The sequence below is a fragment of the Polyodon spathula genome, chromosome 15 (assembly GCF_017654505.1).
Source record: "Polyodon spathula isolate WHYD16114869_AA chromosome 15, ASM1765450v1, whole genome shotgun sequence".
NCBI lineage: Eukaryota > Metazoa > Chordata > Actinopteri > Acipenseriformes > Polyodontidae > Polyodon > Polyodon spathula.
Window position 1 is genome coordinate 11,582,826 of NC_054548.1, and position 22,220 is coordinate 11,605,045.

Consider the following 22,220-nt stretch of genomic DNA (forward strand, 5'->3'; position numbering starts at 1 on the left):
ATCACATTGAGGCAGCTGCTTACAGCTACTTCTGCATGTGCTACAGAGAGAGCTGTGCCAACAAGAATAGTACAACTACATAATTTTAAAATGCATACATTTATTTTATATGAAGATAGGTAGTCGTATTAATAGTTTACCCTGTGCTGCAATCTTTGCTTTAGATTCCCAGCTTGTGGTTTGAACACATTATGCTCCCGAATACACCCAATCCCACATATCTACATTGTTAATCTGCTACTCTATCAAACAAGGGCTGGGAAACCATGGAAAACCATGGCTTTTGAGGAACCCAGAAAAGGCTGAGTTTTAGGTTGTTACGACTGATCACTGACATGCTTGTTTAATTAGCTGGACTCTTTAGCATGAACTCAGTTATTTTAAGAAACAGTGCAAAAATGCAAACTTACTGCCTCTCCTTTTGGACCTCTTTCTCCCTTTTCTCCCTGTGAAAATTGTATATCAATAAAGGAGTGAACGAAGTGTCAATAAGAAACAATGTATTATGATCGACATTATGGTGTCACCAGCATTGAAACAGGAGGATTGGACGTGGGGCATTTGTTTCCCTTTTTATCCCACTCAGAAGCCTAACTTATTAAATACCTTGGAATCCCCAAATAGCTATTGTGCAATGCAATTCAAGTGCAAAGATACATCAAAATGCTATCCTTTTTTATGAAAGCAGTGGGTGTGGGGCTTTTATCATCCAGTTTTCCCAGTCAGACCATATCTTTGTATCACTGAACTGACAATTGTCTCCCCTTTAAATATATGCAACTTATTATCAATTTATCACCAATAAAGAACGACTGTGTTGGACAATTGTTCTTTATTGTCCCCCAAAATATTATACATATATATATATATATATATATATATATATATATAATAATATATATATATATATATATATATACCATATATATATATATATATATATATATATTAATATATACACACACACATACATTGACGGTATTGATTGGGGCCTACAGGTTGGGTCCAAAGGGAGAGTTGAATTGGTCTTTGCACTCATGTGGTGTTACTGCGAAAACCGTCAACGAATAGTTCACGTCATCAGGCTTTAGCAATCCCTACTGGTCAGGTGCCAGATTGATCTAGCCAGAGACTTCACAGATAGGACCACACCCACTACAGGCAAGGTTTATTCATGTTACACTGTAGATTAAAGTTTCCTGTTGCTGAATGAAATGTGCGGTCCAATAAGGTGGAAACATATTATACAGAATTGATAAAAACAAACACAAAAAATCAACAGAGTAACTGTCTAGAGGGATCTTTATACAATAAAAAGTGCCGCACTAACATTAGCCTCTACAGTATATACATTGTTTAAAGAATATAGAAAGAACACAATGTGTAGCTTACCGGGGGTCCATATAATTCCTTCCCATATGACAGACTAGGCGTACCTGGTTGCCCTGGCAACCCAACCTCACCCTAAGGTACACACATGGATATATGTGTAAGTAAATCATCACAGGGAATAATTAGTCTCTACCAATCTAATATAAGACAAGCCTATATACAGGATATATATATTATAGATATAGATATATAATATATATATATATATAGATATATATATATATATATATATATATAGAGTAGTTAGATATATATATAGATATATATATCTATATCTATAAATATAATATAGATATAAATTGTAAATTGTGTAATTTCAAGAATGTTTACTTTTGATTAATACAATTTAAATTCATTTTTGACTGTTTTTGGGTTATTTAACAGTTAAGTTTCATTCATACAAACTTAATTCCTTCTTACATAAGACTTGTGTTTCAGTAAAATAAGGACCAATGGGGACACCTGCTGGACGCAAGTGGGAATGCCTCTACATACGGAAACACTACCGCACAGTTACTCCACATGTTCATGTTTGCAAAGAGGACAGAGGTGATACACTCTGTGTGTATTCATTGAAACTGCTTGAGCTCCAACCACTCTGCCAGATACACACTAAAAGTGTGCCTTTCACTAAATAAATGATATGTGTACTTGGACTCTATCGATAAGTAATTCATAAGATACATACTGAATGACAATGTGTTGACATATTAAAAAATAGCAAAGCAGATCATAATCCTTACTGTATTCATACATGCAGTGATATATTCCTCAGTGCTTCCGTATTCTACTTCAAGAAGTATGTTAGTGACATAAACAAAATCAGTTTCCTGCTTTCCAGCGTCAACTAAGAAAATCTGAATGAGCAACTATGAGGTGAGCAATTCGGTGGCTTCTACTGCATTGCTTAAATGATTCGAACCAGGAAGAGATGTTTCAATGTGGATTACATTTCACATGCAAGCGAATGGATGGATCTTTATGGATCAGTGGTTGGAAATTGCTTTTACTGGACATGTACTCACTGGTTCTCCTTTTATTCCCTTAGGCGATACTCCCTGGGAACCCTGAAAAAAAGACGAATTTACTTTAAACCAGACACAACTACAGAGTATATTTACTCAACAATATTAGCATAGACTAAACTATTAGATAATCTGTCCGATTTTCAAAACTAACATTTCCAAAACTACCAAATAAAGTAAGTCAAGTGTTTAGTCCAGAGATAGCGAATATCAAGTTGCTGACAGTATGCAGTTCAATGCGAACAGCACCATGTTTTCCGAAAATAAAAATTCAGTATGAATAATTATCCTACAAATTGCACATGGCATGCGTGTCGTAGTGTTTGCGTGATTCCGTTAAACCTGCAGACTCATTTTTAATGACTCAGCCAGGGTCGCATTTAGACGAGGCCTGGTGGAGGTAAACTGGTTTCGGAGGTGGTGTCAAACCTTTGGTCCTGGTGGTCCACGTTGTCCCTTCAGTCCCTAAGAGGTATAAAAAAAAGGTATGAGCTGGATTTGACATTTTAAGGTTGGGAAAAATATTGTTATTTTTACAAAGACCTTTTTGTTAATTTATTTATTTTTTTATAGTATTTACTGAAGTAGAAACAACGTAAAGTGCCTGTCATCTCATTTGGGAGAATTCTACAAAAATACAGAACATGGCAACGAGCAACATTTAATAATGGTGTGCTTGTGAGACAATGTGATGAAGCTCATGTTCCACTGTCCCTGGTCTGTGAATGAGACGGGACTTCAGTCTCTCATGCTGTGAATCCATCTCTTTCCACAGGCACCCAAATTAAAAATATAGCGTACGTACATAAAACCTGCCTTCAAAATGGACTCACCTGTGGCCCCAGGTTGCCTCGAGGTCCTGCGGTGCCTGGAAACCCCTGCGAGCCCTGTAGATACAAGGACCCAATGTAACTGAAGCCATTCTAACTGGAAGACTGCTAGAATATTACAACAAATACAAAATAAAAACACTTACTGGAATTCCAGGAAAACCTTGGTCACCAGGATCCCCCTGAAGAATATGAAAAGCACATAACGGGTCATTTTCATTCACTGGCAGGTTTTTATTAAAGATACAGTAGTATACATAAGCTAGGTTTAGGAACTACAATGACATATAATTTACATCAAAGCGTCCCTACTTTTATTTGTCTATAAGCGCCATTTTTGACCAGTTAGACATTACTGATTTTCAGTGTGTCTTCCAGGGACACCAAAACATCTTTAATCTTTATGTAGCATGTGACAGAACAATGCACAAGTATATAACCAGCTCCATCCACAGCAATGTAGATAACCAGCAAAACCACAATAGATTTACTGACATGCAAAATACTATATTCCTAGACTCAATTGGTCATGGATTGTAATACTATACACTTACAGAAGAAACACTAAATCTGTAACAACCTCCCTTTTGAGTCTGTTATTTATTTATTTTTTACTTACAGGTGGCAATCATAGCACCGTGAAACCAGTTACAGTCTTGCACTTTCCCTAAATACCCTCTAATGGGATGCCTCTACTTCAATCAGCTCAGTGGGTTAATATGGCTAGACTGGTTGACATTGTTTCCAGGGGTCAGCAGCATATTATTCAGAGTCCTTACATGGGTGTGTTGTGAAAGCAGCTCCAATACCCTTACCCGTAATCGATTCATGATTACTGTCACTGGCAAAGGCTCTCCTTTCTGTCCTTTTGAACCTGGGATACCCTGCATTTAAAAAAAAAAAAAAGGGAACTATGAAGCACAGTACTTACTACACTCTAAGACCTCCTACATGGAATATTTCATTTTTATACATTTAGATGTGCATTAAGACAGACACTGTCAAAGGGCTGGCAGTAAACTAATCAGAACAGAGACAGCAAAGAACACAAAGGACTCCATCTGTAACATAAAGTCAGCCAACGACACTCAGTTTTTAGCATTTTATTAAGTTAGACGATAATATTCAAAAGGAGTCATCTATCACTATATGAAACAATCTAACTTCTGTTTTTAAAGCCTTCTTTCTTGTACCTACCGGCAAACCGGGAACACCCATAAATCCTGGCAGTCCAAATTGTCCGGGGTCTCCAGCTGTCCCGTTGCAGCCATCAGCGCCAGGTTTCCCTCTTGGTCCTGGCTGACCTGGATGACCCTGGTCCAACACAGTGTTAACAGATGACATTACACAACTCTGTTTAACGTACAGCTCTTGAGGACTCCAGTTATACAGATGCATTTGTTCAGGTGGTGTTCAGTATTTTACACGTGGACAATCACCAGAACTTGTTTAAACAGTGCATTGAAGTGTTGTATACCAGGCTCATTTTGTTCTGTGATATCTGAATGTCATTAAGCTGACCAAATTCTCTTTTTTAATGTAAATCACTGTTTTGGTTTGTTTCTTCTGTCATTTTGGAGACAAGACAAGGACTCCGTGCAGTCAGTAAAAAAAAAAAAAAAATAGTCACATTTTAACAGTCCGTAAACCCACAAATAACAAAACAAATCTTTGATTTTGGATCGAAATAAAGGATGGTATCACTAATTTTGCTTTGCAGCTTTTCCAGTCAGCTCTAATGACATGTACGTGCACATTATGTGACGGCAAAGTATCAAAAGAAGAATGCCAATTAACAATATTGTGCTGAAATTAGTACACATTCTTCAACCAAGTAGAGACATCGAAACGCTTTTCCCACACGTTTTCTTACACTTTGCCATAAATGTGTTGGGTTTGCCACACAGTAGTGCAGAATCAGTAAGATGCACCTTGTAAGAACAGACAAGAAATCAACTGTCTACCGACATTCAGGATGGAATTCTGACTATCAAGACTGCTGTTAAAAACAGCACCAGCTTCAAACCAACGAAGCAAATGATCCAGTCTGTAAATGTGTCCATGTCTGGCCATAAGAAGTAAATACGACCTAAAGAAATGTAAGTACACAACAATAGCCTATTATATAATGTATTTTATTGTTTCATATATATTTTTAAATGATGTCAATAATAAAAAAAAAAAAATGATAATGTAAGTCTAGGTCAGTAAAAACAAAATTGCAAGGATGGCATCCCTAAGACAGAGATAGCAGCCTGATTGAGAGAGATGGCTACAATATTAAACTTTTTTTTTTTATGTTAAGAAACCCAGAACATGAGGGGTTAAATTCTTAAATTTACCATAAGAACATAATTGATAATATAAAGATACAGTACAGTACCTACTATCATAGTTACAATAAGTTATGTTAGAAACCCACTAGACTTGCCAGGATTAATTGAAGAGCTAGAAGACGACCAGTCTGATTGTCATTAGGGTAATTGTTTCCAATTGTACCAATGTGTAGGAGTATGCAGTAACGTTAAACTTGACCTCCTATTAAGATCTGTTGCCACATTGATATTAGGTCCATTAAATGTAAATGTAAACCAGATATTTTAATTATCAGCTGCAATTGAATTTTAAACAACCCTACAGATGGGCAATAAAGTGTAACAGAACATTAGGACATTCGTATGGGAGCTCCTCTCTGTCTTGCTGAGAGCTGTGCTGAAGGAGGTGAGCTGCCAAGCCTCTGAGCATCACCTGCCTACCAGAGGGAGAGGCACTTGCAGAGGTGGTGATGCAAAAAGTGCAAGTGATAGTGTCTGACTAGGGGTTTAATGGAAAGCTGTTGAGTTGAAGACTGGAAATGGTAGGAGCCCTTGCTCCTACCCTCTGAACCACACTATGGTAACAAAAATAGCAAGACTTACACTGTTCAAATTATTCTACTGCCTTTACTTTATATCATAGTTTTGTTTTAAAATCAAACTGTTTTTGGTGGATATTTACAGTATGTTTTGAGATTCTGAATGGTTAAAAAGAGAAATAATCCCCTGGTGATTTATCATGGCTGCTCAGGGATTGACCATCAATATATTTTCTATATGCCGGCTTGGTCGCTTCTCTACAGCCTGGACATAAGAATGAGACCGGGCTTGTCTACCATCATATTGCAGGAAGACCAAGTGAAGTCAGACCATTTAGTGGCTATTGTTACTGAAATCAATATTTAATTACCTACCAGAAGTTTTGCAAGCTGTATAATAACTTCAGAAAGCCAATTGACCAAATGGAGAGAATACTTACAGGAATGCCGTCTGCTCCCGGAAACCCAGGCACTCCCGTTACTCCCTTTAAAATAGAGAAAACAGCAGTCAAGCTACATGTAGACCTGTCAAGAGATCAGCAGAAGTAATTCCACTCAAAAGTCTGACTAGTGCAGTTCACCAAAAAAAAGAGCTCCACGCAATACAACAGACCAGTTAACTGGTCATGTTCTTGGGTCTGTTCCCAATAATATATGTATATAATTGCTGTACATTTCCTTATAGGTCATTAACAATTTAATTAATTGTAATTGGATTGTCTTTTTGCAAAGTTACACAGTGCTTAAAGTGTTAATGCGTCTCACCATTCTGTCAAACTAATATAAATCTTATACCATAGCTCCTTTGGGCCCGTGGATCCCCGGTCTTCCTTTGCCACCCTTTTCTCCTTTTTGTCCAGCTAATCCCGGTGGTCCTGGGAATCCGTGAGGTCCACTAGGTCCCTGAGGGCCAAGTAAACCTGGCATACCCTGTAAAAAAAAACAAACATTCATTTTAAGAAAACTCTAGGGCCACGATATCCCTTTGGTACTGTGGTCAAAATTGGACACAGAAGTGCAGTCTCACCAGTGCATTATACAACGTCATCATAGCTTTACAACACCAAGGTCTTTCTCTTCATGTGCCTGTTACAGTTACACCCCCTCATTTGGTATTTGGATTCCACATGGCATATACATTTGTTGACACGTTATTTCATTTGCCACTTTTCTGCCCAGTTTTATTATTTTTGGATTTCCTGGGTGGCTCAAAGCATGTCGGCCATTCCCTCAAGGTTTGTGTCATCTGTAAATTTGACAAGCTTGCTAATTATTCATTTATGTAGATAAGAAACAACAGGGTCCAAGCAGGGAGCCCTGAGGAACCCTACTGGGTACATAAGTCCAGCTATAGGTTTCCCCTCTTACAAGTACTCTCTGTTTCCTACGTTTCACCCAGTTATGTATCCACTTGCACATACGTCTTTATATTTCCTCGCGTCTCTTTGCTTGATGGATCGATTGAACCATGTTGGTGACTGTTTAGTTTGGACTTGTTAGACTTTGGGATGAATTGGTCCTGCATTTCCAGCATGTCTCTGAACTCTGTTCATCCACCTTCCACGGACTCTTCCAGTGTGTTTTCCGGGTCTTTGCTGTGCAGGTTTATAGTCAAGCCATCGATTACCACCACTAGATGGTGCCATATTTCTGCTGCCATTTACTAATTGTAAGATTTCCACTGTGCCCATAAACAACTACTGCACAAAGCAGCTTAATGTGAATGTTCCGTGGACACAGAACTTTAATGGAACTTTGAAGAGAATCATAGAATACAGCAGTGCACCAACTATAAAGACCCCATGTGAGTGGGCAGAATTCCAATTAAAATTGATCAGTACTGTCCAATGATGACTATATACCAAAACAGCTAGAGCCTAAACCAAAATGTGTGGCTCTGTAATGGCTATACTTTAAAATGGCTACAGCACCATCAAAAATGTGATTTAACCCAGACCTAGGCTACCTAATCTGATTGTTAACAGCCCAGTAACATTGTTAAGTTTTATTAGCCCCTTTCCAATTGGCAAAGTATGTACCTTTGTATAAATTCTATGTACTTAAAAGACATGTATTGTGTTTTACTGAATACAAAAGACCTACTATGTTTGTCAAAACAATATAATAGATATATATATATATATATATATATATATATATATATATTATATATATATATTATTATATATATATTATATATATATATATTTTATATTAAGCACTTCATAGACTTCTAGTACATACATGAGTACCAGTTGTTCTGAAACTATACACTTTAATGAGCGAAACTATAGCAAATGATTCCAGATGCTTGAAGATAAAATATTACTAGAGAGGTAATAAACACAATATAAGGTCTGGAAAACAAGAAAACAGCTAGCAGTTAACAAACTTTCCTCTAAGACTATGTTACAATTACAAATCATCTACTGTATTTAAATGGGTACGTGAAAAATCCAGTTAATTCAGCACTGTTATCATTCTTTTCTGTTTTTAATTTTTATACCTGCGTTTGTATGCCAAACAATTCCACTTGAATAGCCCCCATTACCCAAGCCAGTCACTGCTGCAGTTGCTAGAATCAGTAGAAACAGGTGCTTCTTGAAAAGCTGCCATTCATAATCTCATCAAGAAAAAGGAAATCCCACTGTAACACAGCATCTAGTTAACACAGAGGTGCCATGTACAGTATGCAGCAGCAGGTGCAGTGATTGAAGTACAGTACGTTATGATCAGATCCCTTTTCTTTTTCTTTCTTTCTTTCTCTCACATAATCGAATAGGTATGTCATATCAGATCAAATGGTTTGTAAACATGAAGTAAAATGAAAATGTGAAAATGACTGTAACATTGATATATCCAATGGTTATGAGAATTTGGCACTGAAATGGTTAATGTTCCCTGGACACCACCTGTAATCAGAGACTACAATACAACTGGAGGAACAATCCACTTTCTTTCTTTTTTTTTTCTTTCTTTCTTCCTCATTCTTATTTTTGTGTATACATATTGGCATGCATCATTACTCTGTGTGTTACTTCTTGTTGATGTAGCAAATTATTTGTTGTGTTTTTATGACGCAAACTAATGACTCAAAGGAAGAGGGAGTGCGAGTGTCTTGCAGCACATACAGTAGCATGTCCTTCATTATTGAGCATCAATTAATGAAAACCTGGAACTGTGCTTTCTTTTTGCTGGGAGATTTCTTTTTTAAGGGTATTACTATATTGTACAATGGTTTGGGTACCCGGAGAAAATATGTCCTGCAGTGAGGTCTTTCCAATTAATAACACTGCTGTTTAGGTCATGAAGGGCCCTTTGTAAACCAAAGTTATGAAAACCACCTATCTCTAACAGGGCATGTGATTCTCTTTAAGGAGAACGTAGCTTCAAAATACATTCTCAGCATGTCTTACTGTCCCTTTTTTGTGATGTTTGCAGTCATTCAGAATGACTCGTATTGCACCTACTCAGATATTGTTTTTTTTTTTTTTTTTTGATGTGATTGTGTTCAGGCTCTTTTACCTGAGTTCAGGGGCAGCTCTTCAGCTCTAGCTACCTGTCCCAGGGATATGTTACAAATGTCATATTCGTAAACTCCAGCACATGGTCCTCAGGTGTGTATTACAAGCAATGAAATCAGAAACTTGATCCAAATAACTGATCACTAGTTGACTCAGAGCCATAGGGTCACCTTAAGCCTTTGTTACACAGGTCTATAGCAGGCACTCTGACAAAGATTGATTCAGAAAAGAAAATGCATTGAATATGAACCAGAACGATTGTAAACATCATAACAAAGGGGAGATTAAACAAAATTAGGAAAATGTCATTTGAAGATACTTATTCTTGGATGTGATTTTGTCTTTAATGGGAATTGAGCTGCTAATGAAAGGCGCTATACAAAATAAATTTGATTGAACTGCTAGGTTTACAGTTACAATCAAGTCATAAATTAGTCACTTGACTAAATTAGCACGTGCTTGGAATAACAACTTGGTTTGGAACTGACCTCAAGGGCTAAAGATGTAGACCACTGATTTCAAACAACTGAATTGCCTGGCCGTTTGGCCTTGTTAAACCTTCTTTATGGCACTGTGCCATCTTTTGCAAGAATGAAGCCATTTTTTTTCCTTTGAAAATGTTAAATATCAAAATAACACAATGAATCTGAAATTAAAAGTGTCAAGGTCTAATTATAAATAGTGATATATTATAAAAATAAAAATTATTTTTCTTAAACATAGATGGTTCAGACAATACAGAACCATTAGAACCTTATTAGGCCTTCTAAATATGACCATCTACTTATTGTACACTAATGATATGTAGCACACTTTTTATATAAGAAAAATAAATAAGACACAAACAAAATCCAGGTTCCAGACAAAGCCCAAACGTGCTACTGTATTTAGAATAACCCATTTTGTAAGAGTGTAGGATTCAGACTGGGGCCATAAAACAGAAGCAGAAGCTATTGTTTCCTGTTACTATTAGTTCTAAACTGTGCCATAAGTAGTATGTTGTAATATTGTGAATGGGTAGCGTCAAGGCTAAGGAAAGTAAATGGGAGAAGGTCCAACTTAAGTGTGCAAGTACTGTCGAGTTACTACTATACGTATTTTGACAGAAAAAACAGAAAACAATAATTTCATACAGTATATAAAAAGCAAAAGCTAAAAAAAACCTTGAAAATAACTAAAAATAAGCACTGAAAAATGAAATTAATAAAAACATAAAAACAGAAGCCCTAGTTATAACATCCTATGAACCAACAGCCATATAAGTTTTATTGCACTCAACAGACCTGTTATGGCTGGTTTCCTTCTAAGACCCAGCAAAAGTTAGGCTGAAATCCAACCTGCACTCCAGGGAGAATCTGAGGTTAATTAAAATATTATGGAAGTTTTTTTTTCCTATTTCGTAAAACAAACATGCGTTTCCACAGTTCCGAATGCATAACAAAAGTGTCCCGTGTGTAGTTGCAAGATAAAAGTTAGGAAGGATACAAGGCATTTTAAACTTAAAAAACATGCATGTTCCTCCATTTGTGGTTCTCCACACATTAAATTATTCTAGGGTACAGTACAGTACTTGTCTGATGATACTAAAATTGCCCATTTGATGGCCTTGATGGCTCGTTTGTGTGTGTGTGTGTGTGTGTGTGTTAGATAACCTTGACAAATAATGTAGGTATCATTTTAACCTTTTAAACTCAAGCCTAATTTTGCCTTGTTTTGCCTATATGTATGCTAGCAAAGTTTCTTCACTGAACAGCTATTGATATAAAAACTATCCCCCAAACAAAAACACATAACAATAAAATCTCACTTATTTTGTTACTTACTGAGAAAAAAAGACCTCAAGGACCAAATTACACTGTAAAATGAAACTTGTATTGCTTCTGAGCATAAGTGCCAAATTTGCTATGAAACAGACAAACAATAACAAAGTTATGGCATCAGGGACCACGACACAGATTTTTGTTTTTTTATTGTTTCCAAACAAAAACAACAATTTATGAAAAAATAAACAGAACTAGGAACAACTGATCCGGGCATTTGTGATATCATTGGAAAGCCCTTTAGAGGCACTTTAACACACCTATCGATTTGATGCGCAATACAGCACTGCACTATCAAATGTATTGGATGGTGAGTTTCTGTAGAAGCATCCTATCCAGGCAGGTGTCAAGGATAATAAAAAGACTGGTGGACATAATATAATATTATACAAGTGAAAAGGGTTAAAGCTTATTCAAGGGTTTTCCAATAATAATAACAACACGTTTTAAAAATAATTTATGTAAGTCACTGACAAAAGGAGTCCCGTAGCAATTTCTTTTATCAAATTTAACTGTTGATAACAAGTTTTATTTTCATTTGCTCATCTGCTTTTTTCATGAATGGCGCTGCAATTGCGAACAGTAATCATTGCACTGCTACAAGAGAAAAATTGAAACGAATCAATCAGTGCAAGCCTTTTGACTGAACCAATGCCCTCTAAAATGTTCTGTGTGTGAACACAGCTTCAGTTTCGAAAGGGTTTTCTCCACTATTAGGGAGCTATAAAGAAAAAGGTTTCTGGATGTGTTTTAACTCTGACCTTCCTAAAGCTGCCCCAGACATTAGGTATAATCCGGGAGCAATTAGACATGGAGCTGGGGTGCGAGTCATAGCCAAACACATCCCAGAATTAGCCCCGTTACACCCAGCATGCAAGCCCGAGGATGTGAAGGGTGTGGTCCTGCCAATGTGCTGTATCTGTAGATGTTAAAGATACAAGGGCCCTGCTCAAAGAGTAGGGATAGTAAACCCCTGGAGCTGGCTGAATTCCCTCAGCTACATTTCACTTCCCCACCCAGAGTCTGGCGAACAAGCCTATTTGGAAACAAGAATGCATGTTCTACATTCAAGCAACTAATTGGCTGGCCTAGTTATGTGGTATTTTAAAGCTGAACTGTGTAAATATGCTAGCTGGATCGAGAAAGCTTCCAAAAAATTTCATAACATAACAACAATGGGCTTTGAGAAACAAAACAAAACAAAAAAAAAAAAACTGGGCAATTATGAGCAATGTGTAGGAGTATTTCTCAAGCAGTGAAACATCTGTCTTAAAAATTTATGAATGCAGCGTGTCAGAGCTGGAGATCCCAGTGGTAACATCTGTTCTGTTTTAAGTAACCATGCCTGGTCTACCTTGTGGGAAAAAAATGCACATGATTACTTTAATCTCTGTTGAAAACTGACATTGCTGTTCTTGCCAAAGGGCTTTCTAACCCCCCTTTTTCTTTTTCTTTTATTAAATCCTTAGCTTTCTAGTAATTTAATAGACTTACCACCGGTTTAACTAGAGCATTTAATATATGTAAAACACTCACAAAGACAAGTACCTGATCTGGTAACTCTAAACATCTAGTTCAACCAGTGGGTTGTCAATACAAAGTATTTGCCTGAAATTGAACTGTAGAAAGATAAAATAACCTTCACTTGACTGAAATCAACACTTACACAACTGTGCGAATGTAGGCTGACTTGCATTTTGTTTAAATGAAACATCCTGTTTTGTTTTTTTTTACGGTCACCCTTTACCTGGTGAATATAACAATAGAGGTCAGTTTTGAAAGCGCCGTGTCTCAACGCCTGTGCTTTACTGCTGCTCACCTCCTGCATCACACTGGTATAGAACCATTGGTCGTGCCGAAGAGATGCACTCTTAACAAGTTGTGGAATTTTAATCAAGCAGCACTGGAAAAAAAAAGACTTTCTTTTTGTTTGTTTCAGTTAAACAGAAACAGCCCACAGAGGCTAGAACACTGGAGCACAGAACAGTACCTGTAGCTATCAGTTTTCTGATTAGAAACAAGTTACTTTAGCTGGAGAACAGTTTGTTAATACTTACATACTTGCCAAACCTGATCCCCAGTGTCTTTTGATTTACATTCCAACTGAGCTCTCAATTACTTAACTGAATAATAATTTTCTTAATCAGACCTTTTATATTTTTCTCAGCTCCTACAAAAGTTGCAGATTACAGTTTATAATTAACTTGAAATCTCCAGCTGTTTAAGAGCTGAGAACAATTAAAAAGGTCTAATGTACTGTACCCGATTTTACAATAGGTTTTGGGCTAGTGTTGTGTCAGTTTTTCACTGAGTATGGTATACTACAAAGTAGTATGTAATTCAATATGAAGCAAAATTATTCTATAGGGTCATGCAAAACTTTTGGCCAGAGCTGTATGTAATGTTCATAGCGAGGATAACCATTGCAAAAAAACACAGATTCGAAGAAGCCTCTATTCAGGAATACCAAGATATTTAGTAAGCAGGGGTATGAGAAGGGGAAGGTTATTCTGCCTTTATTCACGCGTCCCTATACTTTTTGGAGTAGTATAAAAATACTGAATAATTAACCATGCACATTGGTATTGGCTGCTAACTATTTCACATGTTAAATTATTTCTTTAGACCTTGAATTTAGCTATAATAGTTTCTCTTTGCCAAATTACTATAATGTTTCCAAATGGCTGTGACCTCATTGAGGCTTGCTTCACAATCAAATGTGCTGTTCACTATGAAATGTACCTTTATTTAATGACTTGTCTATCTTTAAAGAAGCAACATTCAATAAGGGATGCTCCTTTGTATCTTTTTCTCTTTCAAAAAACTAATTTTTTGTATATTATTTGACTGGTCTCAAGAAGAAGAAACAGCACCCGGGCCGCAATCATAAAGTACTGAGTTCACTATCTTTACTAATGCCAAAAATAACCCCAATAAATAGAAAAATCCATTGTTATAAAAGCAAACAAAACACCTTATATTGCTTCTCCTTCTATACGATTGCCATGTCTGTATATTGTACAATATAACAAATAGTTAGGCTTGCTACTTTTTAATGTTAATTGGTAAAGATCATTAAACATCGAATTCCCCAAAAATATGAGTTTGACGCAAGTAAATTTATATAGGACAAACATTGGTAAAACCACTTTTTTTTTTTTTTTTTACCAAAAATAATAATTTACAAATCATCTCTAGTTTGTGTAGTTTTTTTACTTACTGTTCTGTCTCGTCTCTGTTCCGCTCTGAATGGCTAGGGGTCGCTGTCAGTCATCTCAGTGGTCTGTTAGTACTGTAGTTTCACTGCCACTGTCACTTTCACTCTGTTCTGACATCGTTGACTGAAGCAATGCTCTCATTTGTTTAAATGAATGTCAATCATCAAGACCTACACCAACTGTGCACTTTCATTTGTAATGCATCTGTGCTGGTGAAAAGCAAATTAAATAAGTCCCGTATCTAGTACCTGCATCAAAACAAGCCCCGGTACAGAGTACCGGTGAGTACCGGCAGAATTTCACCCCTGGCACCCCCTCTCAGACTAACTGCATAGAGGAGCCTAAAAACACAGTGGAAAGACATACAATTCAGACACAGAAAAAAATGTGTGTACGTTGTAACAAAATATTTTGTTCCAAAGTAAAAATGTATCCTGGCAGCTTGAGAGCACTTCCTTTCCAATAGACTGCAACACATTCGTACACTGGCTTTCAATAAAAAACAGGCAATAAATAATAACAAATTCAGGTGCCAGAATTAGGCAGCTTGATGCAGATTTCAAAATGTTAGTTTTGTCAATTTTTTCGTTAAGTGTATGGAAAAATACAAATGTAATTCAAGCGGTATGTAATTCAATCAGATACAAAACTTTTGGCCATAGCTGTACTTCAGTGTTCTATCACAACATAATTAACTGTGCCAGCTTCCCAACTGCACAACTGTTCCATTTGAAGTCCCTATTTAGAGAAGAGATGAACATATTACACTGTCTGCATAAAGCACTGCCAAGTGCTCCCCATAAGCATTGCATTCAAACTCCGATATAAGACATGTTAGGGTAAAACAGTAGTCTATTCATTCAATTACAGTAAGTGTACAGCACGGCAATGATTCATTTTTATAAACTTCAGAGAAATGTGCTGAGAATAATTGTCTTTGTCTTTGTTACTTACATGCCTTTTTTGTCTGAACCAAATTCCCATAAATGACTGCTTCTTTTCATGCCATATTTCCATAAACAACAGCGTCTTATGCTATAGCAGGTTATCAATCTGATGGTTAAAAATAAGACCAGCTTTGGGAAAGTACAGTGAATTGTTTTTCTTTAGTTGCTCATTCTCCTATACATGCTCTTATTTATTAAAACCGCCTGCCTTTTAGACTCTAGATTGGATAGAAGCCACCAAGATGTACATTCCTTGTTATAAAATAGACAATGTGAAACCACAACTATAAACTAGCAGGGAATACCAAACCCACATTTTACTAACCATAAAGCACCTTCTCACAGTCTTTCTGTGCTTTACCTTGTTATGAGCCTTATTTATCTTGAGCTAGGCCCAGCAAAGTAACAGCAATGGCAATATCAGCTCCACAACGGAGGGGAAACCTCAGGCCATTTTGCAAGCTGTGAGCGAATAAAAAGTTTATGGGCCAGGCACTTCTGACTCAGTCATTTTTGAACAAGTTCCCAGTTGATCAGCTACCATTTGGCATATATACAGAATGGGCTAAACTCAGATCAGAGATTTTCCTTTACACATTTTAAATTTTAGTTTTTTTGATAATTTTGTTATCTGTGTAGTGTATAATGTCTTGTTTCTGTAAATTGAATTGAAAAAGAGGTTTAGACAGTGCATCTACCAGTGGTTAAAGCCTGCTTTCCATACGCACTAATAAATGATCACTTTAATGCGTGCACTAAAATGAACGTCCTTTAGTAAATACCATGTGAACGCAGCATGAATTACAATAAAAATCACATATTCATTCATTCTTAAATATTCATTCTATAAATTTAGTGCACGCCATAATATGCCAAGTATAGCAAGCGGTAATTAATAAAATTGCAGTAGTAAATACGGAAATCATGAACAGCACACTAATTGCAATTCAGTAGTTCGGGACAAAAACCAATCACAAAATGTTTTAGTACAACTATTTATTGTGGAGAATGCACAATATGCAATTTTACAGAGAATTATGTTGTACATACGCTTTCATTTGGAATCAAACCTAACTTGGTTTGAGGGCTCGCTGCCTGGCCGAATGGACGACGCGGAGAGCCCCATTGACAAAATATAGAAATTGTTTTTAAGAAAGGTGGAGATGGGGAGGTGGTGGGTTACGATGAAGTTGAAATGCAACTGAGAGGAAAGTGAAGAGGGTGTTTATTGTGCTAGCAATCTTAATTAGCTAATGTGTAAATTGAATGATTCAATTTGGGTGGCACAGAGATTGGTGTCTGACCCTCCTCTCGAATTAATTAGAAATATCAGTTATCACGCACCACAAAGTTTAGAGTCCTTTCGTAATTGAGGCCCAAGGTTTTAAAAGCAGTTAAGAAATATTACGTTTGAAAATTAGCCTGTATCTTGTGCTCCAATTGTAGATGTAAAACACTAAGAAGCACTGAAGTAGAACTACAAGAAGTGAAGTAGACAAACCTGGCTAAACGGCTTCACTACCTCAGAATTTATCATTGAGTGTCTGAAGAAATGCATTCAGTCAGTTAACTGTAGAGAGCAGTCTGCTTCTCTTACTCACGGCATCACTGAAGCACATGGATGTGTGGCTGAAACTGCACTTACTCAGCTTTCTCTGCCAAGTGTTGAAAGCATGTGTGTAAGATGAGGTCAATTTTTTGTTTAATGTCAGACACTTCCTACTGCTGGAGGGTAGTTTCTTGAAATGGTGACTCTGTATTCCCATTACTGTTAATCAACACAATGTTAACCCAGCTTTGAAACTGAGCTGACATGCAGAGCAGGTCCAGATACGCAATAAACGTCATATTCTGTTTTCTTAGTGAACATAAGATGACCCTGGCACAGATTGTTGTATATTCACATATTGCTCCAATTATTGCAGTCAAACAGCTACTGGTTACTGTAAAAAAACCAAAACAAAACAAAAAAAAAACGATATTGCAAATATACCAGTTACAGCAAAAAAACAAACAAAAATGCTATGGTTTTCAGAACTACCCTGGGACTTCATGTGAACTACCCTGGGACTTCATGTAAACTAATCCCAGCTGTTGCTGTATTGCTTCCAGTCTGCATTTCTCAGATTAATTGCCTAAATAAACTACTCAGGAGTTTCACAGACAGGCATTGGGATTTTAAATATATCCCAGGGCATTGGTAGGTAGGCACTTTAGACTGTGTTCATATAGTTTGCCTGTAGTTGACATACATTGAGATAAAATGACTACCAAAAACATTCTGCCGGTTTATGCTGGTGGTGGTAGGGCATTTGTTTCAGTTTTGGCCGTCACTATTGCTGAAACCCATACTCGGGATAAGATTATATATGAAGAATGATGATCTTTTCAGGGATATCAAGACATTTAGTGAACAAGGGGTTTGATTGGGATTAAATAAGTAAATGCTCGATACTTGTAAGAGATGGCCGTGTTTCTGGGAACACAGTTCATATGAGGCAGTTGTATATATTATCTAGTCATTTAGACATTCAGTAAGCAAGACTTCTGAGTCAGGGAAAAATGGGCAATACATGGCCCTCCTCCAAGCCCCACAAATCAGCAGGGTTTGTCCAAAACACTTTTCAGGATGAGGAGTGTACACGGAGGTAAATAAATATTCACAATTTTAATAATCAACAATTCATGTGTATCATGACACAGTACAAATAACACAACCCTTATAATCCCGACCCATACTTTTGAAATATATCTACGATATAGCTACTGGTATTGATTTTCCACAGAGGCTGTGGGCGGTACACACTTTATATGACACCACATAAAAACTTACATAGCCCATTGTCTTTTGCATCTGTCCATATGAGAATATTGTGACATGAATCAGAGATGGTCTACATACAGTACTATGAGAAGATATCCTGTTTTGACCCTTAACCATAAAAATAAATAACCAAACAAAAAGATAAAACGCAGACATTTTAGATCTTGTAAATCTGGAAGGGGAAGTATTTATTTCCACGACCCTTCAGTAAAAGATTTTTGTGTCATGAGAGAGAAAATCGAAGAAATGCTAAGTAACCCTGAGAGTTTGGGTGACACGCTTGGGACAATGTATTAATAACTGACGACAGCCTAAGAATGTACACATCTTTTGAGGCTTTCTAGGATGTCTCAACAAAAGTTTCCCTCAGAAAACTGGAATCTTGATCACAAAATCATGATTGAATTACTTTGAGTTAATATAGCAACCTCAGCATCAGCAGTGAGAATATTTCTAGTTTATTTTCATTTTACACACTTCCCATATGAACATGGCCAGATGTTGTGTTTCACAGAAATTATTTTGAATATTTTGAAAAATGTAACCTTTATGGTAAAAGCATAACAAATAGCATGACAAAGCATGGCAAATGCACAGTAAAAGCATGGTAAACTACAAAATGATCATGCAAATGTACCATAGTAAATGTCAAACAGCAAGTATAGTACAGTATATTAATACAAAAGGCAGTCTTTTGGCACATTTAAATTTTAGGCTTGTCCCAGGCATTTTGTCCTTTCTTCCATGTTATCTCCTTGTGAAAATCGTTGTGTGCTAATATTTTTCTGCCCAAATGAACAATACATGCTTTAGGATTTCACAGCAGAACAATTCTTAATAATTTGGATGTAATATCCTCATAAAGCAAGATATCATTGTCTAGTCTTTTGTATTTCCTAAAGACAGCTAATCATTTTTTTTTCATTCACTAACTGTCATGCCTTAGATAAGATTCAAGGAACTAATGAGTTAAGCAGTTATTCAGCATTTGTTTTTCTTGGGCCTGTTTTCTGAATGTCTTCCTTGACTGGTAAATGTCAACATCCCTTGGTAGCTACAAGCAGCCAAGCTTCAGGATTCCCACCAATCTTCGACTCAATGTTTGTCCAAAGACATGTTTGGCTCAGAAGGAACTTGGAAATAAATATCTCTTCACAGTTTAAAATCCAGCCAATTGTTTTAAGTAAAAATCTGAATGTTTTAATTTTTTTGCTTTAGTAAAGGTCATTGTAATAGTTGGCTGACTTTGAACTAGAGGGCACCAAAAACAACGGCATTTTATTTGAACAAAATGTTAATTTGTCAAAATGTATTTCATACAAAAATCTCAGTTTTCCCAACAAATGTGTTTCCCAAACAGCATTTTTTTACAAATAGATACATTTCCTCTCTGTGAACCTCTTTTGTGTGTGTGAGACACTAAAAAGGGTTGTAAACAATAAACAATAGTAAACTATTGACAAAAAAAAAAAAAAAAATCAGAAATAGTAATTTGCAGAAACCCCACAAGTCATGCAAAACATTTAGTGACGCTCCATTGACAAGCAGCAATATGTCATTAAACTTTTTAATTTAAAATCAGTCTTTGAAGTCCTGTTGCTCAGTTGCAACGTTTGGGGTTTGAGTAGATTTTTCCACCTCCAATAACCTACAATCATCCTTCAGCTAAACTAAAACCAGCCGCAAGGTAATTACAAATCCATTAAGCTGTAACAACAGGTCACTCAAACCCATGTTAGTGCTTGTGTACATATTCAGTGAAAAGCACACTCACGCTGTGCATATACATCACAGCAGCATGGGTCTAAAGCTTATTGGCATTGGCTATCTTCTACAGGCTTGTCAAATTGATGTCTAAACCGTGAGCGGTTTTACATTAAGTGTGACTTGTTTTCCTGAGATTGTTTAAACATTGCACCTGCTAATTATCTAATTGACTCGAAATGAAGGTCAAAACCTAGAGAGAGCTCTATATCTAAACATATGCATAGCCATGACCTAAAGGTTTCCAGCTGTGTGAACCATTAAGGGTGGAACCTTATTTTCTATGAGTTCAGGCTTTTGGCATATAATATACTGTATGCACATTTTAACTGTTTGGTAAGGAATGGATCTTTTATAGATGGTTTAAAATTACCTTTTTAAAAACATTAATAAAAAGGCCATATTCTCTATATCTGTAATAAAGCTATTTCACATTTTGTAACATTTGGATATTATTTACTTTATGAGAAATTAAGACAATACAAGGTCCCAAAGGCTTTCCTAATAAAAGCACCAGTAATTGGAATGTAGGCTGATGCAACAGTGGTTTGAATCTTGTCGAACTGAGTGTTGCTGATCTTGGTTGAGGGCTGTGAACAGGATGGCTTTGTAGGGGTGATGTCAGACCAGAAGAAGGACGAAGAACAACAAAGGTAGGGCGGTGAATCTCTGATGCTACGGCGTCCAGGGTTTTATGGTAAATAATAATAAACAAAAGATTTAAACAAAACACACAAAACAGGACAACAAAATGGACAACACTAAACAAGACAGTGGACGAACAGACAAACAAGTACCGGGCTGGCACTTCCAGCACGTTGTAGCAATTGTTCTCAAACCCCAAAAAACTGTTCTCCACTCATGAACACACAACCCCGAGTGAGTGAAAACATGCAGCTTTTATGCAGCTGTACCGAGACCCTATTGCTAATCCATCATTCAATTGGAGTCTCGGTACAGCTGCACGTGAATTAATAAAAGTGCAATTCCCCGTGCTAACATATTATCTTACTTGCACGTGAAGTGCTGTGCAATCCTCGTGACTAAATACAAAATATACATTTTAAACACTTGTGCTCGCAACCCATATTTATATTCTGTATATTTTATACATAAACACCAACATTAAACACACTACATATAACAGAAAACACTAATAAACATAAAGGGGGCGGGACACTCTGCCACAAGGGCCTGCATGGAACACTGCATTGCAAATGCATCCAGGGATAGTTGAAGCTATGGTTAGGGCTAGTGTTAGGGATGTAGCTAACATTAAAGTTAAAGCTAGGGTTAGGGTTAGGTTAAGAATTAGGGTTGGAGCTACAGTAGGGTTGAAGCAAGGGTTAGCCTTATAGATGGAGCAAAGGTTAGGGTTGGCTGTAGGATATTTAGATTGATATGATTATTACAGTAGAAAATATGATAGGTAAGGTCTAATTACAAATTTGATTAAAAACTGTAATCAATTAACACACAGTATGACACTATTCGTTCCAGTATGTGTAGACAGGCTTTTAAACATGAGAGATGGATGGATTTAGTAGGGTTTGCAGCTGTAGATCCAGAGTGGCATGACTGATGCTTCTCTGAAAATCATGCAAGCAGTTTTTCCACGGTTACTGTTAGGCTAATAAAACACATTGTAGTGTGGAAGTCATAATAACTTAAAGAGGAAAACCTGCATTTGCGTTCTTGAATAGTAACAAGTAAAATCCCATCAACTTTAATGTATTCCCATCTCTAGAGACTGCAAAACTAGATTTTTTTCCCCTGCATGAGTTAAAGGTTACATATTTTCTTACAAGACTTGATGTCAGCAGCCAAATCTTCCTTCTCTCATGATACACCCACTGTGGTGTTCACTGCAGCTGTGAAAAACTGAAACTGCCATGCAGCTTACTGAACTGAAGAACTATACAGAAACATCTTTATTGGTTGCATGCTGTATTGAATATAGTGCACATATTTGAATCTCAGTTTGCTTTAATTTACAGTATTTTACGCAGGATCTCACAGTTG

At 36.7% G+C, this 22,220-nt stretch overlaps 1 protein-coding gene across 2 annotated transcripts in view; it reads right to left on the reverse strand.

Annotated features, from left to right (window-relative positions):
• The window catches only part of LOC121328089 (collagen alpha-2(IV) chain-like), a 75,181-nt gene that overhangs the window by 24,085 nt on the left and 28,876 nt on the right, over nucleotides 1-22,220 (reverse strand). For both annotated transcript variants that reach the window (XM_041272573.1, XM_041272572.1), the window contains exons 5-14: nucleotides 6,897-7,031; nucleotides 6,542-6,586; nucleotides 4,445-4,561; nucleotides 4,063-4,131; nucleotides 3,394-3,429; nucleotides 3,251-3,304; nucleotides 2,847-2,882; nucleotides 2,418-2,459; nucleotides 1,393-1,464; nucleotides 411-446 (exon numbers count right to left, since the gene is read on the reverse strand). In XM_041272573.1, the coding sequence (XP_041128507.1) occupies nucleotides 411-446; nucleotides 1,393-1,464; nucleotides 2,418-2,459; nucleotides 2,847-2,882; nucleotides 3,251-3,304; nucleotides 3,394-3,429; nucleotides 4,063-4,131; nucleotides 4,445-4,561; nucleotides 6,542-6,586; nucleotides 6,897-7,031 (642 nt within the window). The remainder of the gene's footprint in view (nucleotides 1-410; nucleotides 447-1,392; nucleotides 1,465-2,417; nucleotides 2,460-2,846; nucleotides 2,883-3,250; nucleotides 3,305-3,393; nucleotides 3,430-4,062; nucleotides 4,132-4,444; nucleotides 4,562-6,541; nucleotides 6,587-6,896; nucleotides 7,032-22,220) is intronic.